The sequence below is a fragment of the Piliocolobus tephrosceles genome, chromosome 13 (assembly GCF_002776525.5).
Source record: "Piliocolobus tephrosceles isolate RC106 chromosome 13, ASM277652v3, whole genome shotgun sequence".
Lineage (NCBI taxonomy): Eukaryota > Metazoa > Chordata > Mammalia > Primates > Cercopithecidae > Piliocolobus > Piliocolobus tephrosceles.
In genome coordinates, this window is record NC_045446.1 from 57,413,366 (window position 1) to 57,436,421 (window position 23,056).

At 39.3% G+C, this 23,056-nt stretch overlaps 1 protein-coding gene across 1 annotated transcript in view; it reads right to left on the reverse strand.

Annotated features, from left to right (window-relative positions):
* Positions 1 to 23,056, reverse strand: part of SYT9 (synaptotagmin 9) — a 215,756-nt gene that overhangs the window by 25,553 nt on the left and 167,147 nt on the right. The window contains exons 4-6 of the mRNA XM_031933823.1: positions 4,490 to 4,610; positions 2,516 to 2,687; positions 11 to 140 (exon numbers count right to left, since the gene is read on the reverse strand). Of these exons, the coding sequence (XP_031789683.1) occupies positions 11 to 140; positions 2,516 to 2,687; positions 4,490 to 4,610 (423 nt within the window). The remainder of the gene's footprint in view (positions 1 to 10; positions 141 to 2,515; positions 2,688 to 4,489; positions 4,611 to 23,056) is intronic.

Sequence of the window (23,056 nt, forward strand, 5' to 3'; positions counted from 1 at the left end):
AGGGTCTTACCTCCACCAGGGAATGCCAGTGTGCAATGGGCTTCCGAGGATATGACAACATTTCACTCCAGTGGTCTCTGCCCAGCCTCTCAGCCTCGTTGCCTACTTGACACACGCCGATGATCTCATTGTGACCTACACTGTGAAAATGGCCCACAATAGTTTTTTCTTAAAATTTTGGTATGTAAGATCAACAGCTACTCAATTAAACTGATGAAGGAATTGGGGACGTAGGGTTTTTTTTTTTTTTTTTTTTTTTTCATTTCCTCACTTAAAACTTCAGGCTAAGCTTCACGGCCAATAGAACTTGGGATCTAACATATACCCTGGCTGTCCTAACACTGACATGGGTCAACTTGTTTCCAAGAACCTTGTTCGAAGAACCCCATGATTTGCACTAAGGATGTCACCTCTCATTCTGGATCTAGGCTGGCCTCCACATAATAAAGAGGAAGCCATCTGCAAAGAGTTTCTTGCAATAATGGCTGCTCTAACTCCCACAAGAGGCAACCAAGCATGGGTGAGGGAGCAGTTTTGCGTCTGGCAGCCATGGGTCTTGAGCCCACAAAGTAGAGTAAGTGAAGGAAGCTCATAGATCTTCTGCTCCCTCTCTTTAGAGAAGACTGTTATTTGTCTTACATTCGTCCCTCTTTTCTTCTAAGTTCAGCTTCTTTGGCCCACTTAGTTTCCCAACTATAGAAAGATGCATAGCTCCTTTGACCTTGAGGCTTATATTTCCTTTTTTTTTTTGAAATGGAGTCTCGCTCTGTTGCCCAGGCTAGAGTGCAGTGGCATGATCTCGGCTCACTGCAACCTCCAGCTCCCGGGTTCAAGCAATTTTCCTGCCTCAGCTTCCAAGTAGCTGGGATTACAGGTGCATGCCACTATGCCTGGCCAATTTTTGCATTTTTTAGTTGAGACGGGGTTTCACCATGTTGGCCAGGCTGGTCTCGAACTCCTAACCTCAAATGATCCACCTGCCTCAGCCTCCCAAAGTGCTGGGATTACAGGTGTGAGCCACCGTGCCCGGCCAAGGCTAATATTTCTGAAACTTTCCCTAGGTAGGTCTCTGCTTTGAGCCATTTTTGTTTTCCCTAGCAGTTTTTTTAAAAGTCCCTGGTATAACTGGACTGATATGGCCAATTCTTTAATTCTATAGGATCCAAACTCACATACTTTCTCTTTTTTTTTTCCCTCCTGCAAAGATGAGTGATTTTTCTCCTATTTGTGTATGGAACATAAAGGTAAGATGAGGGTGGGGAGGTCATGTGAAGGATATTTGAGTCCCTGCTCATTAAAATCAAATGCATGCAGAAGCCCCATGAATTCTGCCATGAATTTTTCCAGGCCAGATTCATGAGTTTACTGAGAATTAAATTAAGGCAGAGCTCACATAATCAGATTTGTCCATGCAGGAAACTTGGCAATAGCTTAAAAATTGCTGGCCTAGGCTTCCACAGTTGGTGGGCAATGTCCCCTACTGGGGCCTGACACTATTGGTGTTGTTTCTTGCCCACAGGAGATGGGACAAAGTCTACTGCTCAGCATGGGCTGTAACACTCATGGGCAGCTGAGCCAATCCACGTGCTCCTTGGGTTGGAAGACTGTCATGCTTCACGCAGGCATCTGCTGGAAAGAGTGTGCAGGTCACTGAAGCTGCTTCCTGATATTTCAGAGGTATGTGGGAAAATTCTTAGTCACAAATAATATTAGAAGTCAGAATAATTTTTTAAAAATAATGTGCCCAGACCATGTGGGAGGTTTCCAATTAAAGAGAGACTTTGCATTTCAGTCTAATGACTGGTTTAACACGTATAATTCCCTGTTGGTACTTCCTTTGCATATTAAAATGACTGTTTTTCAAATCTGTCCTTTAAATACACAATTGGCTACAATGTAGGCTATAAATATCTCTTCTGTGCTGTATTAATTAAAAAGTCGAGCATCTTGTACATTTTAATGTACCTTGTCATCCATACTGATTCTAGCATTTTCAGGAGAACATTTTTGTGTTTGCTTTCAGACTTAAGTGGAAGGAAACAATCTTTATTAAATACTTGCGAGAAGGAAAAAGATTGAAGTTGTGTATTTAGAAATGTTGATGGTCCGGCTAAAGTAACCATTCTGCCATTTTCAGTGGAATCTTTCCAACGAAGGGCAGTGGGGACTGCCTGACAGAAGATAAAACCTGTGGGGCCACAGTTCTTCAAGCTGAGATTCTAGGAGTTATGCAAAGATGAAAAGGGGAAGAGGTGGAGGTTGGGGGAGGATGGAGGAAGAGAAAAAAATGAGAAAGGGGCAGAAAAGAATGGGAGTGCTGAGAGACACTTTGGTAGTCTGACTCTACAGCATGGTTTAGAGGTGACTCCTGTCAATGTGCTCCCCATGCACTGCTAGTTGACTCATTTCCTGCAGCCTGGGACACCAGCTAAGAATCTGTGGCTGCTGCTCCCCCTCTGCCCTCCCAGCCCTGGACGCACTGAACTTGCACTGGAAAGAGTTCCAGGTATCTCACCGGTCATAGTCCATGACTGCTATGGACAAGTGGATTTGGTCAATGTTCTCGGGAGGGACATCAAAGACTATGGCTTCATTGTAAACAGGATTCAAGGTGTTCCTCTTGGTGGATGTTTTCCTCTTCTTCAGTCGTCTGCCATCACACATCAGCGAGACTTTCACGTAGGGATCTGGACAGACCATGAGAAGCAGGAGTACTGTGAGGATTAGTGTAGATTTAGGTGGGCAGTTATATCACTGTGGGTTTTCATGAACTATGGTATGTCGAATTCTTTTACCTGCCCGTGGACTGGAGTTGGAGGATTGTCATTAATATGATATCTGGGGAGCAACTAGAGGGAGGATAATTAAGTCACTCATTCAAGATAAAGCACAGGATACTGTCTCCTGAAAATGTGTGAAATTTAAAAATAGTTTGAAAACATCTGTTATGGAATTAGGAGACACTCCAGCTAGAACTCAAGACTGGCCTGGCCAGGATAGGAAGAGAAATGCACTGGCATTTCCAAGGCTGAAAACAGGCCCCCCAACTCTGAGCTACCTCAGGGAATATTTTCAGGATTTTAAGAAAGGGAATTCCTAGACTCTTTTAATTTCTGAATTCCTAGAGGACAGAGAGAACATCTGGGAGTGGAATTCCTTAAGTACAGAGACGTTGAGCCCCTAAAGTGGCCTGCCCTTTGGTTGCAAAGGGAGAAGCAGCTCAGCCTATCAGGGAGAGAAAGGCCACAGGCTTCCTTGTGGTGCAACACTGTGATGGGGTGACAGGTGGCAAGGCTGGCCTCTGCTCCAGAGAGGGCTCTTCTGGTACTAACAGCTATCTCACTCTTCTTCTGCTCGGTGGGAAGTCCTTGTTCTCTTTTCACCTGCATAACCATGCATTGCTTTGACTCCTATAGACAGTCCAGTAGGGACTGAGATGACCAGAGGGACCACAGCTTTTTTTTTTTTTTTTTTTTTTGTGCTTAAAAAAAAACACTGGGGTATAGGATGCAGAATATATTGCATATGGTGTTCTTTGATTTCAGAGGATGTAAGCCAGGGCGTATTGGGTGTTTTGTGACCACATTTGGGAAACACCTGCAGAGGTTGCTTGTGAATTTGCAGTTAGTAATGCATATAGAGAGGCATTTTTTTCTTGTTAGGGTTCAGAATTTAATGCTTGGTTTACTGGAAAAACTAAAATTCATAGTTCACTTTAATAAGCAAATAGGATTGTTCTCAGCCTTCAATGAGCCTTGGATGATGGTATTTGAGGAAAGACCCAATTAGATAAGCTTTATCAATGTGTGTAAACAATAGGTCCAATTTAAAATTATGGTGAGGGAGACCCAAGAGAGTACTATTGTCCCTTGTTATCCACAAGGAATTGGTTTCAGGACCCTTCACGGATAGGAAAATCCAAGGATGCTCAAGTCCCTTATATAAAATGGCATCATATTTGCATATAACCTACGCACATTATCCTGTATACTTTAAATTATCTCTAGATTGCTTACAATACCTAATCTGGTATAAATGCTGTGTAAATAGTTGTTATCCTGTATTGTTTAAAAAACTGTATTATTTTTATTGTTGTATGATTTTTTTCCTGAGTATTTTAAATCCACCATTGGTTGAATCTACAGATGTGGAACTGGTGGATACAGAAGGCTAACTGTATTAATAACAATAACTAACAATATGTAGCACTTAATATATGCTAGCACTGTTCTCATGGCTTTATATTTATTAATTCAGTTTTACAACAGCCCAGTGAGCCAGATACTATAATTACTCTCATCTTACCGATGGGAATCCAAAGCTCAGAGAGGTAAAATGACTTGCTCAAGGTCACACAGGTGTTAGGACTAGGATTAAGCCTAGGCAGTCTGGTTCCAGAGTCAACGTGCTTTATTACCTTACTAAAACATCATAAGGTACTTACTACAGTAGAAGTGCATGAGAAAGTCTGAATTTGAAAATGCCCCACCTGATGCTCCTGTTATGTCCATTGCCTTTAAATTCCTTGCTTTTATAATGGTAATGGTCAGCCTGCCAGCCGTTGGAAGATAGCACAGGGAAAACATCAGCTCTCCCAGATCCACGTTGTCCTGTTGAGAAAGCACAAACTAAAGTATTAGAAAGTGTCTCCAGACTGGTGTGTAAGAGGCTCAGCTTCAGGCCGCACTGAAAGGGAACATACTGCCCCTTTTGCTCAGCTTGTAAATCCCTGGTATCTCTTCCCTTCATGTCAGTCGCAGGCAGAATAATAAATCCCTGCACTTTGGGAGCACCTCACCCTAAGGAGGCATAATCTATCTTTGGATGGCAAAGCTATAAGCCTGTTCAGGCCTCTGCCACCATGTATCCAGCCACAGGCAGCCCTGTACAGACTCATGTGTCCAGGTAGCCCAGAACATACCCTCCAGCCTTAACAAGGCTGTGAGACTCCTCCACAGAGTCCCCCATGTGGCTCCACTCATACCACTACTACAATGCACACAGAGCCTCTAGGTCAAAGCTACACAAAGAGGTGCCCTGCAGTACTGTGGTGCGCCACTCACAGTCCAGGATAGCTCTGCACACAGCCCTATGCAGCATCATGAAGCCTCTCAACAGGTTTCCACACTGCCCCACACACTCCCCTACACAGCCCCCTCAAACTTGCCACCATATCCCTGTATACTCCTGCATACCCCCAACCTCCCACACGCAATCCCCATGCCACAGAGCACAGCACACACCCTGGCTGCACACAATCTGTGCAGACCGGCACACGGCTCCATTGGACCCTGGAAACTTACAGCCTGTCGCATAGCTCCAAATAAGGACACTGCGTGAGCCTGAGTGGCACCCTGAGAGCCTACACATTCAGAGCCCTGGACACATCCAAGTACTTGCCTAGTCCTGCGCTGCCTCCATGCAGGGAGAGGACAGAGACCCAGACTCCCAAGTGGCCCTGGTGCCTGCCTCTCACAGTTCCACTTTGCGGCAGCTCTTTCCTTTTCTTGACGTGCCTCTAAAGACCCCCATTTCCCTCTACTGGGGAAGATATATCAGGCAGTGTGCAGCCATTCAAATAGGTCAGAAGACACAATTCTCTTTCTCCTTTTTAGCTCAGGGAGAGTATAACCAGAAAGGAGGGGGAACAAAAGCCATTTCATTTCGTTTCAATTTCTGAGAGATACCTGAGGTTATCGAGCTGAGGTGCCTGTGTCTAATTAATACAGTTTCCTACTGACAATGCTCAGGTTCTTGCCCTCAATGTCCACAGCTTTCCCTCCCCTTCTCAGTTCTCCAAGGATGCTTCTATTTTTAGAAGCACAGATTCAGCTCTGGAAGGTCACCTCGCCCAACCTCCCTTTCTTGATTGCTTCTACAGGAGGATGAGGCAAAGGAATCTATTTGGTCACTAAGGCAGACGGATTACTCTGTGTCTTCTTGCATCATGCATTGCTTGCCCAGTGTAAATAAATATAAGCTAGGCTTTCCTGGTTCCTGGAGCCCTGACCTCAAGAGACCCAGGTGACTGGGCCTTCCCCTTTTGGGAGATATGGGGCTTGGGGACTAGAATTCTATAAGACTGGAGGTTTTACACACAGCAGACTCTGGCTTGCTCTGCGGTGCTGGGTTCCCTGTTGCGGGAGCAGTGTCTGCCCTTACTGAAGAGGGGATTGACCCAGCCTCCTGCTGGTGGCAGAAAGGAAAGAGAGACCACAGCTGTCCCCACACATCACCCTTTTGTTTCCTGACCCCCTGGCCCACTTTGCTCTTCAACTTCTGTTCTTCCTTTAAAAGGCTTTTCATGGCACCTAGCTCTCTCCTCTCCCCTCATCCTTCTCAGAAAATCTTGGTTTGGCAAAGTAAACACAGAATTAACCAAAACTATGCCTATGAAGCTTCATAATCAATTCTTTCAACATACATTTCCTGAGGGCCTGCACTGTGCACACACTTTGTAAGGTTCAGGATGTGAAAATGCATGCCATCTAATCTCTGCCCTCAAGACTGAGGCACATAATTAAATGTGATGTGTCAGATTACTTCCATGCTAGGTATGTTGGTTTGTTTGTTTTCCTCCGACATAAGCCCATTCACAAATATTTATACAATATGGCTATTTGCTCATAAGTTAAAAGAGAAAAGTCAAACCTCAGACTTGATGGTATATTCAGAATGTAAACCAAGCAAAAGTCCACATTTGTACTTTAAAAAATAGCAAATTAGCTGGGTGCAGTGGCACATGCCTACAATCCTAGCTACTCTGGAGGCTAAGGCAGGAAGATCACTTGGGCCCAGGAGTACAAGTGCAGCTTAGGCAATCTAGCAAGATGCTGTCTCTTTAAAAAAAAGAAAGAAAAGAAAGAAAGAAAGAAAGAAAGAAAGAAAGAAAGAAAGAAAGAAAGAAACAAACAAACAAACAAACAACAGGCAGCTAAGTGCCTCTACCATGGAGAAGAACCAAAATAGCAAGTAGATATTCTCATTTTGAATAGATCATCTAAGGGAGAACACTGGAATTCAACAAAAAAGTGACAGGAAGCACCAAAAGTAACAAAGGAAAAGGAAGCAATGTAGCCTGCTCAGTGGGGTTTGGCTGGGAGCTGGGAGAAGCTCCCTAACATAGGGAAGGGGTTAAGTGAGAGACCTCCCAGGGTCCACATTTCCACCACATACTATCCTACTCACAGGAGAGCCCCTCGACCCTCACAGGCCTTGAGACTAACACAGAGAGCTGCCTAGAAATTGCACAGTGGTATTGTTTCAAAGAGAGAGCTCATGCTGTGACCCACAGGCCCGTAAGCCCTGAGCAGCTACAGCACAGTGACATTCTGAAAGCTGAGCCCCTAAAGGACTATGTCTTACCCTGGTTTTTGTGCCATTGATGCTACCACCAGGCCAGGGAGGAGATGAAGCCACATCCTTTCATGCACCCTAAGGATAAATCCCACTGTCACTAGTGCTGCAAGCTGCTAGGGGACTGAGACATGAGCAAATCACATGCTGCACAACTACCTACCTATGCTGCTCCCAATGATAGTGTCTGTGCCCTCCCCAGTGGCAGCCCTGAACTGAAGCCACCACTGCCCTCATCTGAGCATTCTGCTGACTGCCTGGGGACCACCCTGTTCCTACCTATCATAGGTATGCCTGAACATATTACCAGGGGACCTGAGGACAAGTCTCAATTCTGGCAACCTGGTCCTGTCTCCTCAGTACTTGCGAATGCCATCCAGGGGCCTGGAAATCATCCAGCCTAGTCTATCACTGCTGGGTACATGTGCACTCTTTCCAGGGTCTAAGGTAGGGGCAACTCAACCCCCTGGTACCACAACAATTGGCACCCACTTGCAAGCACCATGAGACTGGCCCATCCAACCCATTACAGCTCAGACCAACTTGGATTTCAGTGAGTGGCCGAATCACTGCTATTGCCATTGCCCACATCAAGCCTGCTGACCTAGAGCAAGAGAACCAGTCTACATGCCAGGCCCACTGCTGCCACTACTAGCATTTCAGCAAGCCATGAAGCCCAATAATTGGCTCACTTGGATCCACTAATACCAGAGCCAGCATACATCACTCTGGGGCTCAAAGACAGGCATCTTCAGCCCACTGCTGTACCACTGGGGCCAGAAGACTGGCCTACCTAATAACTTAGTTCCCAGAAAACTTTACCACAGCCTCCACTATCCACACTCTAAGCTATCAAGGAAATCACAGATACCACTGACGCTATTTATAGCCAATGAGATCATAGAGACTACGCTATTGCTTGCATCCAAAATGAAAACCAAAATGCCCTACTCAACCCACATCACAGATAATCTTCAGAGAAGAGTCCTCTCTACAAAAGTAAATTTACAAAAATTGGAAGAAGTGATTGTTACACCAGATGTGCAGATATTAACATATTGACACAGGAAACACAAAAAAGCAAGAAAATATGACACCTTCAAAGGAACACAATAATTCTACAGCAACAGATACCAATAAAAAAATCAATGAAATCATGGGTAAATAATTCAAATTACTGCTTTTAAAGAAGCTCAGCAAACAAGATAATTTTGAAAAACAATACAGAAAATTGGAAAAGAATTCATCAGAGATTTACACATTTTTTAAAAGAACCAAACAGAAATTCTGGAACTGAAGAATTCATTGAATAAAATACAAAATACAGTCAAAACCTCCAACAATAGATTAGATTAAGCAGAATAAAGAATCTCAGAACTTGAAATCTTTTGAAATAATCCAGTCAGACAAAAATAAATAAAAATAATAAAAAAGAATGAGAAAGGATTTGTGACGTATGTGACAACATAAAGTGACTCAATATTCTAATTATCAGTGCCCCCAAGGGCAAAGAGAGAATGAAAGGGTTAGAAAATCTATTTAATGAAATAATAGATGAAAACTTCCCCAATCTAGAAAAAGACTTATACAAGGGGCTCAGAGAACCCCACATAAATACAAAGCAGGAAGGTCTTCTCTGCAGCATATTATAGTCAAACTATTTAAAGTCAAAGATAAAGAGGGGATTCCAACAACAGCAAGACAAAAGTGTCTAGTCACCTATAAAGGAAACCCCATCAGGCTCACAAAGTATTTCTCAGCAGAAACAATACAGGGCAAGAGAGACATATTCAAAGTGCTGAAAGAAAAAAAAAGCCATTTAAGTATACTATCTACCAAAATTATCCTTCACAAAAAAAGTCCTTCCCACAGAAGAAAATGCTGAGGGAATTTATCGCCACTAGACTGGCCCTAGAAGAAATGTCCAAAGAAGTCCTAAACCTGGAATAAAAAAGATAATATTTACCTTCACGAAAACACATCAAAGTATAAAACTCACTGGTAAACCAAACACACAAATGAGGAAGAGAAAGAATTCAAATGGTACAACTACAGAAAACCACCAAACCAAAATGACAAACAATTAGAAAAAAAGAGAGGAATAAAGAACATACAAAACAACCAGAAAACAGTTAAGAACATGACAGGAACAAAGCCTTGCATATTAAAAGCAATCTTGAGGCCGGGTGTGGTGGCTCATACCTGCAGTCCTAGCACTTTGGGAGGCCAAAGCAGGTGAATCACCTGAGGTCAGGAGTTCGAGACCAGCCTGGCCAACATGGTGAAACCCTGTCTTTCCTAAAAATACAAAAATTAGCCAGGCATGGTGCTGGGTGCCTGTATCTCAGCTACTTGGGAGGCTGAGGCAGGAGAATCACTTGAACCTGGGAGGTGGAGGTTGCAGTGAGCTGAGACCGCACCACTGCACTCCAGCCTGGGTGACAAGAGCAAAATTCTGTCTCAAAAAGGAAAAAAAAAAAGAGCTATTGAATGGAAATAGATTAAATTATCTGTTTAATATATATATACTGGCTGAATAAATAAGAAAACATTATCCAACTATATGCTGCCTACAAAAAATATACTTTACCTGTCAAGATACACATACACCCAAAGTAAAGAGATGGTAAAAAATTCCACTCAAACAGAGACCTAAAGTGGGCAGAAGTAGCTATACTTAGATCAGATCAAACAGACTTTAGGTCAAAAACAGTAAAAATGACAAAGACAAAGAGGGTCATTATATAATGCTAGAGGGATCAATCCAGCAAGAGGATACAACAATTCTGAATATTTATGCATCCAACCTTTGAGTGCCCAGATTCATAAAGCAAATATAACTAGAGCTAAAGGGAGAGATAGACTCCCATAAAATAATATTGGAAAATTCAACGCCCCACTCTCAGCATTAGTCAAATCATCTAGACAGAAAATCAACGACAACAAAAAATTGGATTTATACTACACTTTAGAAAAAGTGGAACTAATACACACACACAGAACATTTTCTTCAACAACTGTAAAATACACATTCTTCTAAGCACATGAAACATTCTCCAGGATACAGCATATGTTAGGTCACAAAACGATTCTCAACACATTTTTAAAAATCAAAATCATATCAAGTATCTTCAGGTCACAAGGGAATAAAACAATAAATCAATATTAGGAGGAATTCTGGGACCTACAGATACATGGAAATTAAAAAACATACTTCTGAATGACTACTGGGTCAATGAGGAAATTAAGATGAAAAGCAAAACATTTCTTGAAACAAATGTAAATAAGACATGTGCCAAAACCAATGGGATAGAGCGAAAGCAGTGTGAAGAGGAAGTTTGACATAGACAATAAATGCCTACATTTAAAAAAGTAGAAAGATTTCAAACAAACAACCCAATGATGCATCTCAAGGAACCACAAAAGCAAGAATAAACCAAAGTCAAAATTAGAAGAAAAGAAAAAGAGCTGAACCAAATGAGATGGACTAAAAAATACACAGAATAAATGAAATGAAAAGTTGATTCTTCAAAAAAAGATAAGCAAAATTGCTAAACCACTAGCTAGACTAACCAAGAAGATAGAAGACAAAATAAGAAATGAAAAGGGAGATATTACAACTCATACCACAGAAATACAAAAGATCATCACACACGATTATGAATAACTGTACACTAACAAACCAGAAAACCTAGGATAAATGGATACATTTCTGGAAATACACAAGCTACCAAGATTGAATAAGGAAAAAATAGAAAACCTAAACAGACCAATAATGAGTAGCAAGATTGAATCAGTAATACAAATTCTCCCAAGAAAGAAAACCCAACTACTGGATGGGTTCACAGCAGAAATTTACAAACATATAAAGAAGAACTAATACAAATCCTCCTAAAACTATTTCAAAAAATGAAAGTGGAAAGAATTCTCCTCAAGTCATTATATGAGACCAACATTACCCCAGTGACAAAACCTGACAAGGACACAACAAAAAGAAAACTACATAAATCCTCAACAAACTACTAGCAAATCAAATCCAACATACATCAAAAAGATAATATACCATGACCAAATGGGATTTATACCAGGGATGCACGGATGGTTCAACATATGCAAATCAATAAATGTGACACATCACATAAACAAAATCAAGGACAAAAATCATATGATCATCTCAATAGATGCAGAAAAATCATTGGATAAAATACACCATCCCTTCATGATAAAAACTCTCAATATACTAAGTGTAGAAGGAACATGCCTCAAAATAATAAAGGTCATCTATGACAAACCCACAGATAATATCATACTGAATGTTAGTATGAACACTACTACTGAAAAGATGAAAGCCTTTCCTCTCAGATCTGTAACTAAACATGAAGGCCCACCTTCACCACTCCTATTTAACATAGTACTGAAAGTCTTAGCCAGAGCAATCATGCAAGACAAAGAAATAAAAGGCATCATTCAGAACAAGGATCTCTGAGGAAAAGAAATTAAAAAAATGAAATAATAAAATAAAAGGCATCCAAATTGGAAAAGAGGAAGTCAACCGTTTCTTTACTGATGATATGATCTTATAGAAAAATCTAAACTCCACCAAAAAACTCTTAGATTTGACAAATTTAGTAAAGTTTCAGAATGCAAATCAAGATACAAAAATCAGTGACATTTCTATATACTGATAATGAACTAGCCAAGACAGAAATCAAGAAGGTAATCCAATTTACTTTACAACAGATACAAAAAATACCTAAGAACAAACTTAACTAAGGCGTTGAAACATCTCTATAAGAAAAACTACAAAACACGAATGAAGAAATTGAAGAGGACACAAACAAATGGAAAGACATCCCATGCTCATGGATCAGAAGAATCAATAATGTTAAAATGACCATATTACCAGCCGGGCATGGTGGCTCACACCTGTAATCCCAGCACTTTGGGAGGCCGAGGCGAGTGGATCACCTGAGGTCAGGAGTTCGAGACCAGCCTGACCAATATAGAGAGACCCCATCCCTACTAAAAATACAAAATAAGCTGGGCATGGTGGCACATGCTTGTAATCCCAGCTACTCAGGAGGCTGAGGCAGAAGAATTGCTTGAACCTGGGAGGCGGAGGTTGCGGCAAACAGAGATCATGCCATTTCATTCCAACCTGGGCAACAGAGCAAAACTCCGTCTCAAACAAACAAAAAAACAAAACCATACTACCTAAAGCAACTATAGATTTAATGCAATCTCTATCAAAAAACCAATGTAATTTTTCACAGAATTAATAAAACAATCCTACAATGTGTATAATACCAAAAGAGAGCCTGAATAGCCAAAGCAATTGTGAACAAAAAGGACAATGCTGAAGGTATCATGCCACCTGACTTCAAAATGTACCAAAAGGCTACAGTAACCAAAACAGCATAGTATTGGTATAAAAACAGCCATATAGACAAATGCAACAGGATAGACAGTCCAGAAATGAATGTATGTATTTACAGCCAACTGATTTTTGATGAAGGCACCAAGGGGAAAGAATGCATTCTTCAATAAATGGTGCTGGGAAAATTTGAGATCCACACACAGAAAAATGAAACTGGATACCTATGGTTTCCCATGTACAAAAATAAACAAAAGATGAATTAAAGACTTAAACATAAGACCTGAGACTGCAAAACTAGTAAAAAATGGAGAAAACATCTTAAGACATCAATCTGGGAAAATATTTCGTGGCTAAGGCCTGCCTGAAGAGCAGACAATAAAACAAAAAATAAACAAATGGGATTATATTAAATTTATTAAATTTAAAAGTTCATGCACAGCAAAGGAAACAATCAACAGAGTGAGGAGACAATGTGTTGAATGAGAAAATACTTGCAAACTAGTCATCCTAAGAGGAACTAATATGCAGGATATAAAAGGAACTCAAACAACTAAAAAAATTTCAAAACCCCAAATGATATAATTAAAAGTGAGCAAAACCCATGAATAGATATTTATCAAGAAAAGACATACATACAAATGGCCAACAGGTTTATGAAAAAATACTCAACATCACCAGTAATTATGGAAATGCAAATTAAAACCACATTGAGATACCATCTTATCCCAGTTAGAATGGCTATTATTAAAAAGACAAAAAAAAAATAACATGCTAACAACAATGTGGAGAAAAGGGAATTCTTACATACTGTTGGTGTGAATGTAAATTAGTACAACTACTATGGAAAACAATATGGAGATTTCTCCAAAAACTAAAAACAGAACTACCATATGATCCAGCAATAAGACTACCAGGTATCTAACCAAAGGAAACAAAATCCGTGTATCAGAGGGATACCTGCACTTGCATGTTTGCTTCAGGGGTATTCTTAACAGCAAGATATGGAATCAATCTAAGTGTCCATCAATGGACAAATTAATAAAGAAAATGTGATATATATGATATATATGATATACATCATACACACACACACACACACACACACACAAAATGGAACACTATTCAGCCATAAAGAAGAATGAAATCATGTCATTTGCAGCAAAATGAATGGAAATGGAGGTTATTGTGTTAAGTGAAATAAGTCACGCACAGAAAGACACATACATGTTCTCACCCATATGAGGGAGCTAAACAAGTTAATCTCATGGAGATAGAGACTAGAATAGTAGATACCAGAGGTCAGGAAGGGTGTGTGGGTGGCAGGTGGGATACAGGGAAGTTGGTTAGTAGATATAAACATACAGTTTGATAAAAATAGGTTCCATAGAGGTCTCTGATGGTAGTTTGTATTTCTGTGGGGTCAGTGGTGATATCCCCTTTATCATTTTTTATTGCGTCTATTTGATTCTTCTCTTTTTTCTTCTTTATTAGTCTTGTTAGCGGTCTACCAATTTTGTTGATCTTTTCAAAAAACAAGCTCCTGGATTCATTGATTTTTTGGAGGGTTTTTTGTGTCTCCATCTCCAGTTCTGCTCTGATCTTAGTTACTTCTTGCCGTCTGCTAGCTTTTGAATGTGTTTGCTCTTGCTTCTCTAGTTCTTTTAATTGTGATGTTAGAGTGTCAATTTTAGATCTTTCCAGCTTTCTCTTGTGGGCATTTAGTGCTATAAATTTCCCGCTACATACTGCTTTAAATGTGTCCCAGAGATTCTGGTATGTTGTATCTTTGTTCTCATTGGTTTCAAAGAACCTGTTTATTTCTGCCTTCATTTTGTTATGGACCTAGTAGTCATTCAGCAGCAGGTTGTTCAGTTTCCATGTAGTTGAGCAGTTTTGATTGAGCTTCTTAGTCCTGAGTTTTAGTTTGATTGCATTGTGGTCTGAGAGACAGACTATAAACACCTGCACACAAATAAACTAGAAAATCTAAAAGAAATGGATAATTTCCTGCACACTTAAACTCTCCCAAGACTAAACCAGGCAGAAGTTGAATCCCTGAATAGACCAATAGCAGGCTTTGAAATTGAGGCAATAATTAATAGGCTACCAACCAAAAAAAGTCCAGGACCAGATGGATTCACAGCTGAATTCTACCAGAGGTACAAGGAGGAGTTGGTACCATTCTTTCGGAAACTATTCTAATCAATAGAAAAAGAGGGAATCCTCCCTAACTCATTTTATGAGGCCAACATCATCCTGATACCAAAGCCCGGCAGAGACACAACAAAAAAAGAGAATTTTAGACCAATATCCCTGATGAACATCGATGCAAAAATCCTCAATAAAATACTAGCAAACCGAATCCAGCAGAACATCAAAAAGCTTATCCACCATGATCAAGTGGGCTTCATCCCTAGGATGCAAGGCTGGTTCAACATATGCAAATCAATAAACGTAATCCAGCATATAAACAGAACCAAAGACAAAAACCACATGGTTATGTCAATAGATGCAGAAAAGGCCTTTAACAAAATTCAACAGCCCTTCATGCTAAAAACTCTCAATAAATTCGGTATTGATGGAATGTATCTCAAAATAATCAGAGCTATTTATGACAAACCCACAGCCAATATCATACTAAATAGGCAAAAACTGGAAGCATTCCCTTTGAAAACTAGCACAAGACAGGGATGCCCTCTCTCACCACTCCTACTCAACATAGTGTTGGAAGTTCTGGCTAGGGTAATCAGGCAAGAGAAAGAAATAAAGGGTATTCAGTTAAGAAAAGAAGAAGTCAAATTGTCCCTGTTTGCAGATGACATGATTGTACATTTAGAAAACCCCATTATGTCAGCCCAAAATCTCCTTAAGCTGATAAGCAACTTCAGCAAAGTCTCAGGATACAAAATTAATGTGCAAAAATCACAAGCATTCTTATACACCAGTAACAGACAAACAGGGAGCCAAATCATGAATGAATTTCCATTCACAATTGCTTCAAAGTGAATAAAATACCTAGGAATCCAACTTACAAGGGATATAAAGGACCTCTTCAAGGAGAACTACAAACCACTGCTCAGTGAAATCAAAGAGGACACAAACAAATGGAAGAACATACCATGCTCATGGCTAGGAGGAATCAATATCGTGAAAATGGCCATACTGCCCAAGGTAATTTATAGATTCAATGCCATCCCCATCAAGCTACCAATGACTTTCTTCACAGAATTGGAAAAAAACTGCTTTAAAGTTCATATGGAACCAAAAAAGAGCCCACATTGCCAAGACAATCCTATGCCAAAAGAACAAAGCTGGAGGGATCATGTTACCTGACTTCAAACTATACTACAAGGCTACAGTAACCAAAACAGCATGGTACTGGTACCAAAACAGAGATATAGACCAATGCAACAGAACAGAGCCCTCAGAAATAATACCACATATCTACAGCCATCTGATCTTTGACAAACCTGACAAAAACAATAAATGGGGAAAGGATTCCCTATTTAATAAATGGTGCTGGGAAAATTGGCTAGCCATAAGTAGAAAGCTGAAACTGGATGCTTTCCTTACTCCTTATACGAAAATTAATTCAAGATGGATTAGAAACTTAAATGTTAGATCTAATACCATAAAAACCCTAGAAGAAAACCTAGGTAATACCATTCAGGACATAGGCATGGGCAAGGACTTCATGTTTAAAACACCAAATGCAACGGCAACAAAAGCCAAAATTGACAAATGGGATCTAATTAAACTAAAGAGCTTCTGCACAGTGAAAGAAACTACCATCAGAGTGAACAGGCAACCTACAGAATGGGAGAAAATTTTTGCAATTTTGCAATCCAGAACCTACAAATACTCATCTGACAAAGGGCTAATATCCAGAACTACAAAGAACTCAAACAAATTTATAAGAAAAAAACAAACAACCCCATCAAAAAGGGGGCAAAGGATATGAACAGACATTTCTCAAAAGAAGACATTCATACAGCCAACAGACACATGAAAAAATGCTCATCATCACTGGCCATCAGACAAATGCAAATCAAAACCACAATGAGATACCATCTCACACCAGTTAGAATGGCAATCATTAAAAAGTCAGGAAACAAGAGGTGCTGGAGAGGATGTGGAGAAATAGGAACACTTTTACACTGTTGGTGGGACTGTAAACTAGTTCAACCATTGTCGAAAACACTGTGGCGATTCCTCAAGGATCTAGAACTAGAAATACCATTTGACCCAGCCATCCCATTACTGGGGATATACCCAAAGGATTATAAGTCATGCTGCTCTAAAGACACATGCACAGTATGTTTATTGCGGCACTATTCACAATAGCAAAGACTTGGAATCAACCCAAATGTCCATCAGTGACAGACTGGATGAAGAAAATGTGGCACATATACACCATGGAATACTATGCAGCCATAAAAACGGATGAGTTTGCGTCCTTTGTAGGGACATGGATGCAGCTGGAAACCATCATTCTTAGCAAACTATCACAAGAACAGAAAACCAAACACTGCAGGTTCTCACTCATAGGCGGGAATTGAAATGAGATCACTTGGACTCAGGAAGGGGAACATCACACACGGGGGCCTATTAAGTAGGGGGAGAGTGACGGCATTGGGAGTTATACCTTATGTAAATGACGAGTTTATGGGTGCTGACGGGTTGATGGGTGCAGCACACCAACATGGCACAGGTATACATATGTAACAAACCTGCACGTTATGCACATGTACCCTAGAACTTAAAGTATAGTAAAAAAAAAAAAAAAAAAAAAAAAAAAAGAATAGGTTCCAATATTCGGTAGTAGAGTAGGGTGACTACAGTAGCAACAATATATTTTATATTATAAAGTAGCAAGAAGAGAAGAATTGAAATGTTACCAACATATAGGAATGATAAATACTCAAGGTAATGGATCCTGCAAATACTCTGACTTGATGAATACACATTCTATGCATGTAAGAAATACTCATATGTACTCCATATATATCTATAATATTTTGTATCAAAAAAAGGTATGTAAGCTGTGTAAGAACAGGAACTTTCTCTGTCTTGTTGCATCCCAGCTGCCTAGAAAAGCCCCTAGTTCACCAGTAAAAGATGCTCAATAAATACTAGTTGATGCCTCTAATGAAAACAAGCAAATTTTTAAAAAAGTTCTCAAGGAGAAAATCCTTGATTTTATTTTCAAGTGCTTGTAAAATAAATCCTTTTAAATTTTCTAAATTATAAAAATTAAAATGACAAAATTCCAATATGGAAATTTTCAAGTAAAATAGTAAAATATCCCATTTTCTCATACATATATTAGCCTATGTCATTCCTTTCCTAAAAGCAACAGAGTGAATAATCATCCAGATTTTAAAATTTTCACTCATTCATCCATCCATCAATTTATTCATCCATTCACCTATTCTTTTAGCATTTGTTGTGGTTGTGATATTTGAGCATTGTTTTTCCAGAGGCTGGGAGCTAAGTCTTCAGTGGTAAACAACAGACACTATGTTTTGAGGAGATATGGGCTTGCTAGTATATGGAACAATAGTTCATTGACATCTGATGCTAATTCTGCTTCCTCTCCATCAGCTGATGCCAATTTGTGGTCAAGAAGCTGTAGATCTTGATGTTTGTAAATATTCCCTTAAATCAGTGATTCTCAACCAGGAGTAATTTTGCTCCCCAATATGACATTTGACACTATCTGGAGGAATTTTTGCTTTTCACAACTGTGGAGGAGGGTGTGTTACTGACATCTAGTGGGCAGAGCTCAGGGATGCTGCAAAACATCCTATGATGCATAGGGAAGCCACTCAATACAAAAAATTATCTAGTCCAAAAGGTCAATAGTGCTAAGGTTGAGGAACTCTAATTTACATAGAAATGCTTAGATTCTTACTAAAAGTTTTCTGGAATGATAACAAAAGTCAAATATAAAGGGGTGGCAGAGTATTTGGCTTTTTTTTTTTTCTCAGCTTGACAAGTATCAGATGTGAAGAAGTGTTAGTGACAGTTGGGTACCCTGGAAAGCACAAGGGGAAGAAAAGCACCATACAAAGAAAGCTTCATTTACCCCTGCTTTGTGTTGCTAAGTTTGGTATTGTTAGAAAGATGTATTGGAAATTTATAGCAAACCGATGTGAATTCTCTACCTGTCAATCTGTAAACTCTTTCTGTGATCTGTATGGTTGTAGTAGCCTTTGATCACTGCGGTTTTTGTTGAATCAGTGCACTTTTGCATTCCTTTTCTCAGGTAGTTTGATGAACTCCTTCCCAACTTCATGAAGTTCTGAAAGGGCTGCTGTAGGAATTCAGGCTGACCAAAGCATTTATGCCTTGTCCACTGTTGTTTGTTTAGGGATGTGCATGTAATCCAAACAGGACCACCTACAGTCCTCTCTGGGGTTGAAAAATCGATATGGAGACACATAAATGTTTATTTTATTAACCCAAATAACCCCAGCTAGAATTGTTGAAACTGTTGTAAGGTTCTTATACTATATATGGTATAAATGGCATAATATCACTTCAAGTTAGCCAGTATAAGTTAAAGATATAATTCTAAACCTGAAAGAATTGGCTAAAATAAAACAAGGAGTTATAGCTAATAAACCAAATGATCAATGATCAAAAATATGAAGTTAATCCAAGAAAGGCAGAGAAAAGGAAAAGATAAAAAGATTAGAAGAGACAAATTTTGATAGAAATAGAAATCAAATAGTAAGGTAGTAAATGTAAACTAAACTATCCCAATAATTACATTAAATGTGAAAGGTCTGAACCTCCAAATAAAGGCAACAATTGCCTGATTCAATAAATGGCAAGACCCAATTATATGCTGTCTTCAAGAAATCTACCTTAAATGTACAGATATAAATAGATAAAAAGTAAAAGAATTAACTAATAAAATAACTAACACTAATAAAAATAAATGCCATACTAACACTAATAAAAATAAATCTGGAGTGGCTAAATTAATATCAGACAAATTGTATGTCAGAGCAATAAATATTACCAGGGACAAATGGGTCATTACATTACGATAAAGACCTCAACTCGTTAAAAATGTATAAAAATTCTAAATGATTATGCACCTCACAGCACACTTTCAAAATACATGAAGCCAAAACTAATAGAACTGTGAGGATAAATAGACACACACATCCCTAATTATAGTCAGAGATTTGAATACCTACATAACACTATCAGCTCACTTGGCCTAACTAATGGCATTTTATAAAGAGCCGTTTACCAAACAGTAAGAGAATATATATATTTTTATGGTGTACTGAGAACACTATACAAGATAGATTATATTTGAGTCAAAAAACAGGTTTCATTTAAATTTGAGAATTTCAATCATACAAAGTATATTTTCTTACACAATGGAAATAAATTAGAAGCTGGACAGAGAATGACTTTAACGAGTTGAGAGAAGAAGGCTTCAGTCCATCAAACTTCTCAGAGCTAAAGGAAGAACTACATAACCAGTGCAAAAAAACTAAAAACTTTGAAAAAAGAATGGATGAATGGATAACTAGAATAATCAATGCAGAGAAGACCTTAAAAGAACTGATAGAGATGAAAACCATAACACGAGAAATATGTGACAAATGCACAAGCTTCAGTAACTGACTTGATCAACTGGAAGAAAGAGTATCAGCGATTGAAGATCAAATGAATGAAATGAAGTGAGAAGAGAAGTGTGGAGAAAAAAGAGTAAAAAGAAAAGAGCAAAGCCTCCAAGAAATACGGCATTATGTGAAAAGACCAAATCTATGTCTGATTGGTGTGCCTGAAAGTGATGGGGAAAATGCAAGCAAGTTGGAAAACACTCTGCAGGATATCATCCAAGAGAACTTCCCCAACGCAGTAAGGCAGGCCAACATGCAAATTCAGGAAATACAGAGAACGCCACAAAGATACTCCTCGAGAAGAGCAACTCTAAGACACATAATTGTCAGATTCACCAAAGTTGAAATGAAAGAAAAAATGTTAAGGGCAGCCAGAGAGAAAGGTCGGGATACACACAAAGGGAAGCCCATCAGACTAACAGCAGATCTCTTGGCAGAAACTCTCCAAGCCAGAAGAGAGTGGGGGCCAATATTCAACATTCTTAAAGAAAAGAATTTTTAATCCAGAATTTCATATCCAGCCAAAGTAAATTTCATAAGTGAAGGAGAAATAAAATCCTTTACAGACAAGAAAATGCTTACAGATTTTTGTCACCACCAGGACTGCCCTACAAGAGATCCTGAAGGAAGCACCAAACATGGAAAGGAACAACAGGTACCAGCCTTTGCAAAAACATGTCAAAATGTAAAGTCCATCGATACTAGGAAGAAACTGCATCAACTAGCGAGCAAAATAACCAGCTAGTATCATAATGAAAGGATCAAGTTCACACACAATATTAACCATTAATGTAAATGGACTAAAAGGTCCAATTAAAAGACACAGACTGGCAAATTGGATAAAGAGTCAAGACCCCTCAGTTTGCTGTATTCAGGAGACCCATCTCACATGCAGAGACACACATAGGCTCAAAATAAAGGGATGGAGGAAGATCTACCAAGCAAATGGAAAACAAAAAAAAGCAGGGGTTGCAATCCTAGTCTCAGACAAAACAGACTTTAAACCATCAAAGATCAAAAGAGACAAGGAAGGCCATTACATAATGGTAAAGGGATCAATTCAACAGGAAGAGCTAACTATCCTAAATATATATGTACCCAATACAGGAGCACCCAGATTCATAAAGCGAGTCCTTAGAGACTTACAAAGAGACTTAGACTCCCATACAATAATTATGGGGACTTTAACACTCCACTGTCAAATTTAACAGATCAATGAGACAGAAAGTTAACATGGATATTCACGAATTGAACTCAAGTCTGCACCAAGCGGACCCAGTAGCGTCTACTGAACTCTCCACCCCAAATCAACAGAATATACATTCTTCTCAGCACCACATCACACTTATTCCAAAATAGACCACATAGTTGGAAGTAAAGCACTCCTCAGCAAATGCAAAAGAACAGAAATTATAACAAACTGTCTTTCAGACCACAGTGCAAGGAAACTAGAACTCAGGACTAAGAAACTCAATCAAAACTGCTCAACTACATGGAAACTGAACAATCTGCTCCTGAATGACTACTGGGTACATAACGAAATGAAGGCAGAAATAAAGGTGTTCCTTGAAACCAATGAGAACAAAGATAACATAACAGAATCTCTGAGACACATTTAAAGCAGTGTGTAGAGGGAAATTTATAGCACGAAATGCCCACAAAAGAAAGCAGGAAAGATCTAAAATTGACATGCTAACATCACAATTAAAAGAACTAGAGAAGGAAGAGCAAACACATTCAAAAGCTAGCAGAAGGCAAGAAATATAAGATCAGAGCAGAACTGAAGGAGATAGAGACACAAAAAACCCTCCAAAAAATCAATGAATCCAGGAGCTGGTTTTTTGAAAAGATCAAGAGAATTGATAGACCGCTAGCAAGACTAATAAAGAAGAAAAGAGAGAAGAATCAAATAGATGCAATAAAAAATGATAAAAGGGATATCACCACTGACCCCACAGAAATAAAAACTACCCTCAGAGAATACTATAAACACCTCTATGCAAATAAACTAGAAAACCTAGAAGAAATGGATAGTTGCCTGGACATTTACACTCTCCCAAGACGAAACTAGGAAGAAGTTGAATCCCTGAATAGACCAATAGCAGGCTCTGAAATTGAGGCAACAATTAATAGCCTACCAACCAAAAAATGTCAAGGACCAGATGGATTTACAGCGGCATTCTACCAGAGGTACAAGGAGGAGTTGGTACCATTCCTTCTGAAACTATTCCAATCAATAGAAAAAGAGGGAATCCTCCCTAACTCATTTTATGAGGCCAACGTCATCTGGATACCAAAGCCTGACAGAGATACAACAAAAAAAGAGAATTTTAGACCAATATCCCTGATGAACATCAATGCAAAAATCCTCAATAAAATACTGGCAAACCGGATTCAGCAGCACATCAAAAAGCTTATCCACCATGATCAAGTGGGCTTCATCCCTGGGATGCAAGGCTGGTTCAACATACGCAAATCAGTAAACGTAATCCAGCATATAAACAGAACCAAAGACAAAAACCACATGGTTATGTCAATAGATGCAGAAAAGGCCTTTAACAAAATCCAACAGCCCTTCATGCTAAAAACTCTCAATAAATTCGGTATTGATGGAATGTATCTCAAAATAATCAGAGCTATTTTTGACAAACCCACAGCCAATATCATACTGAAT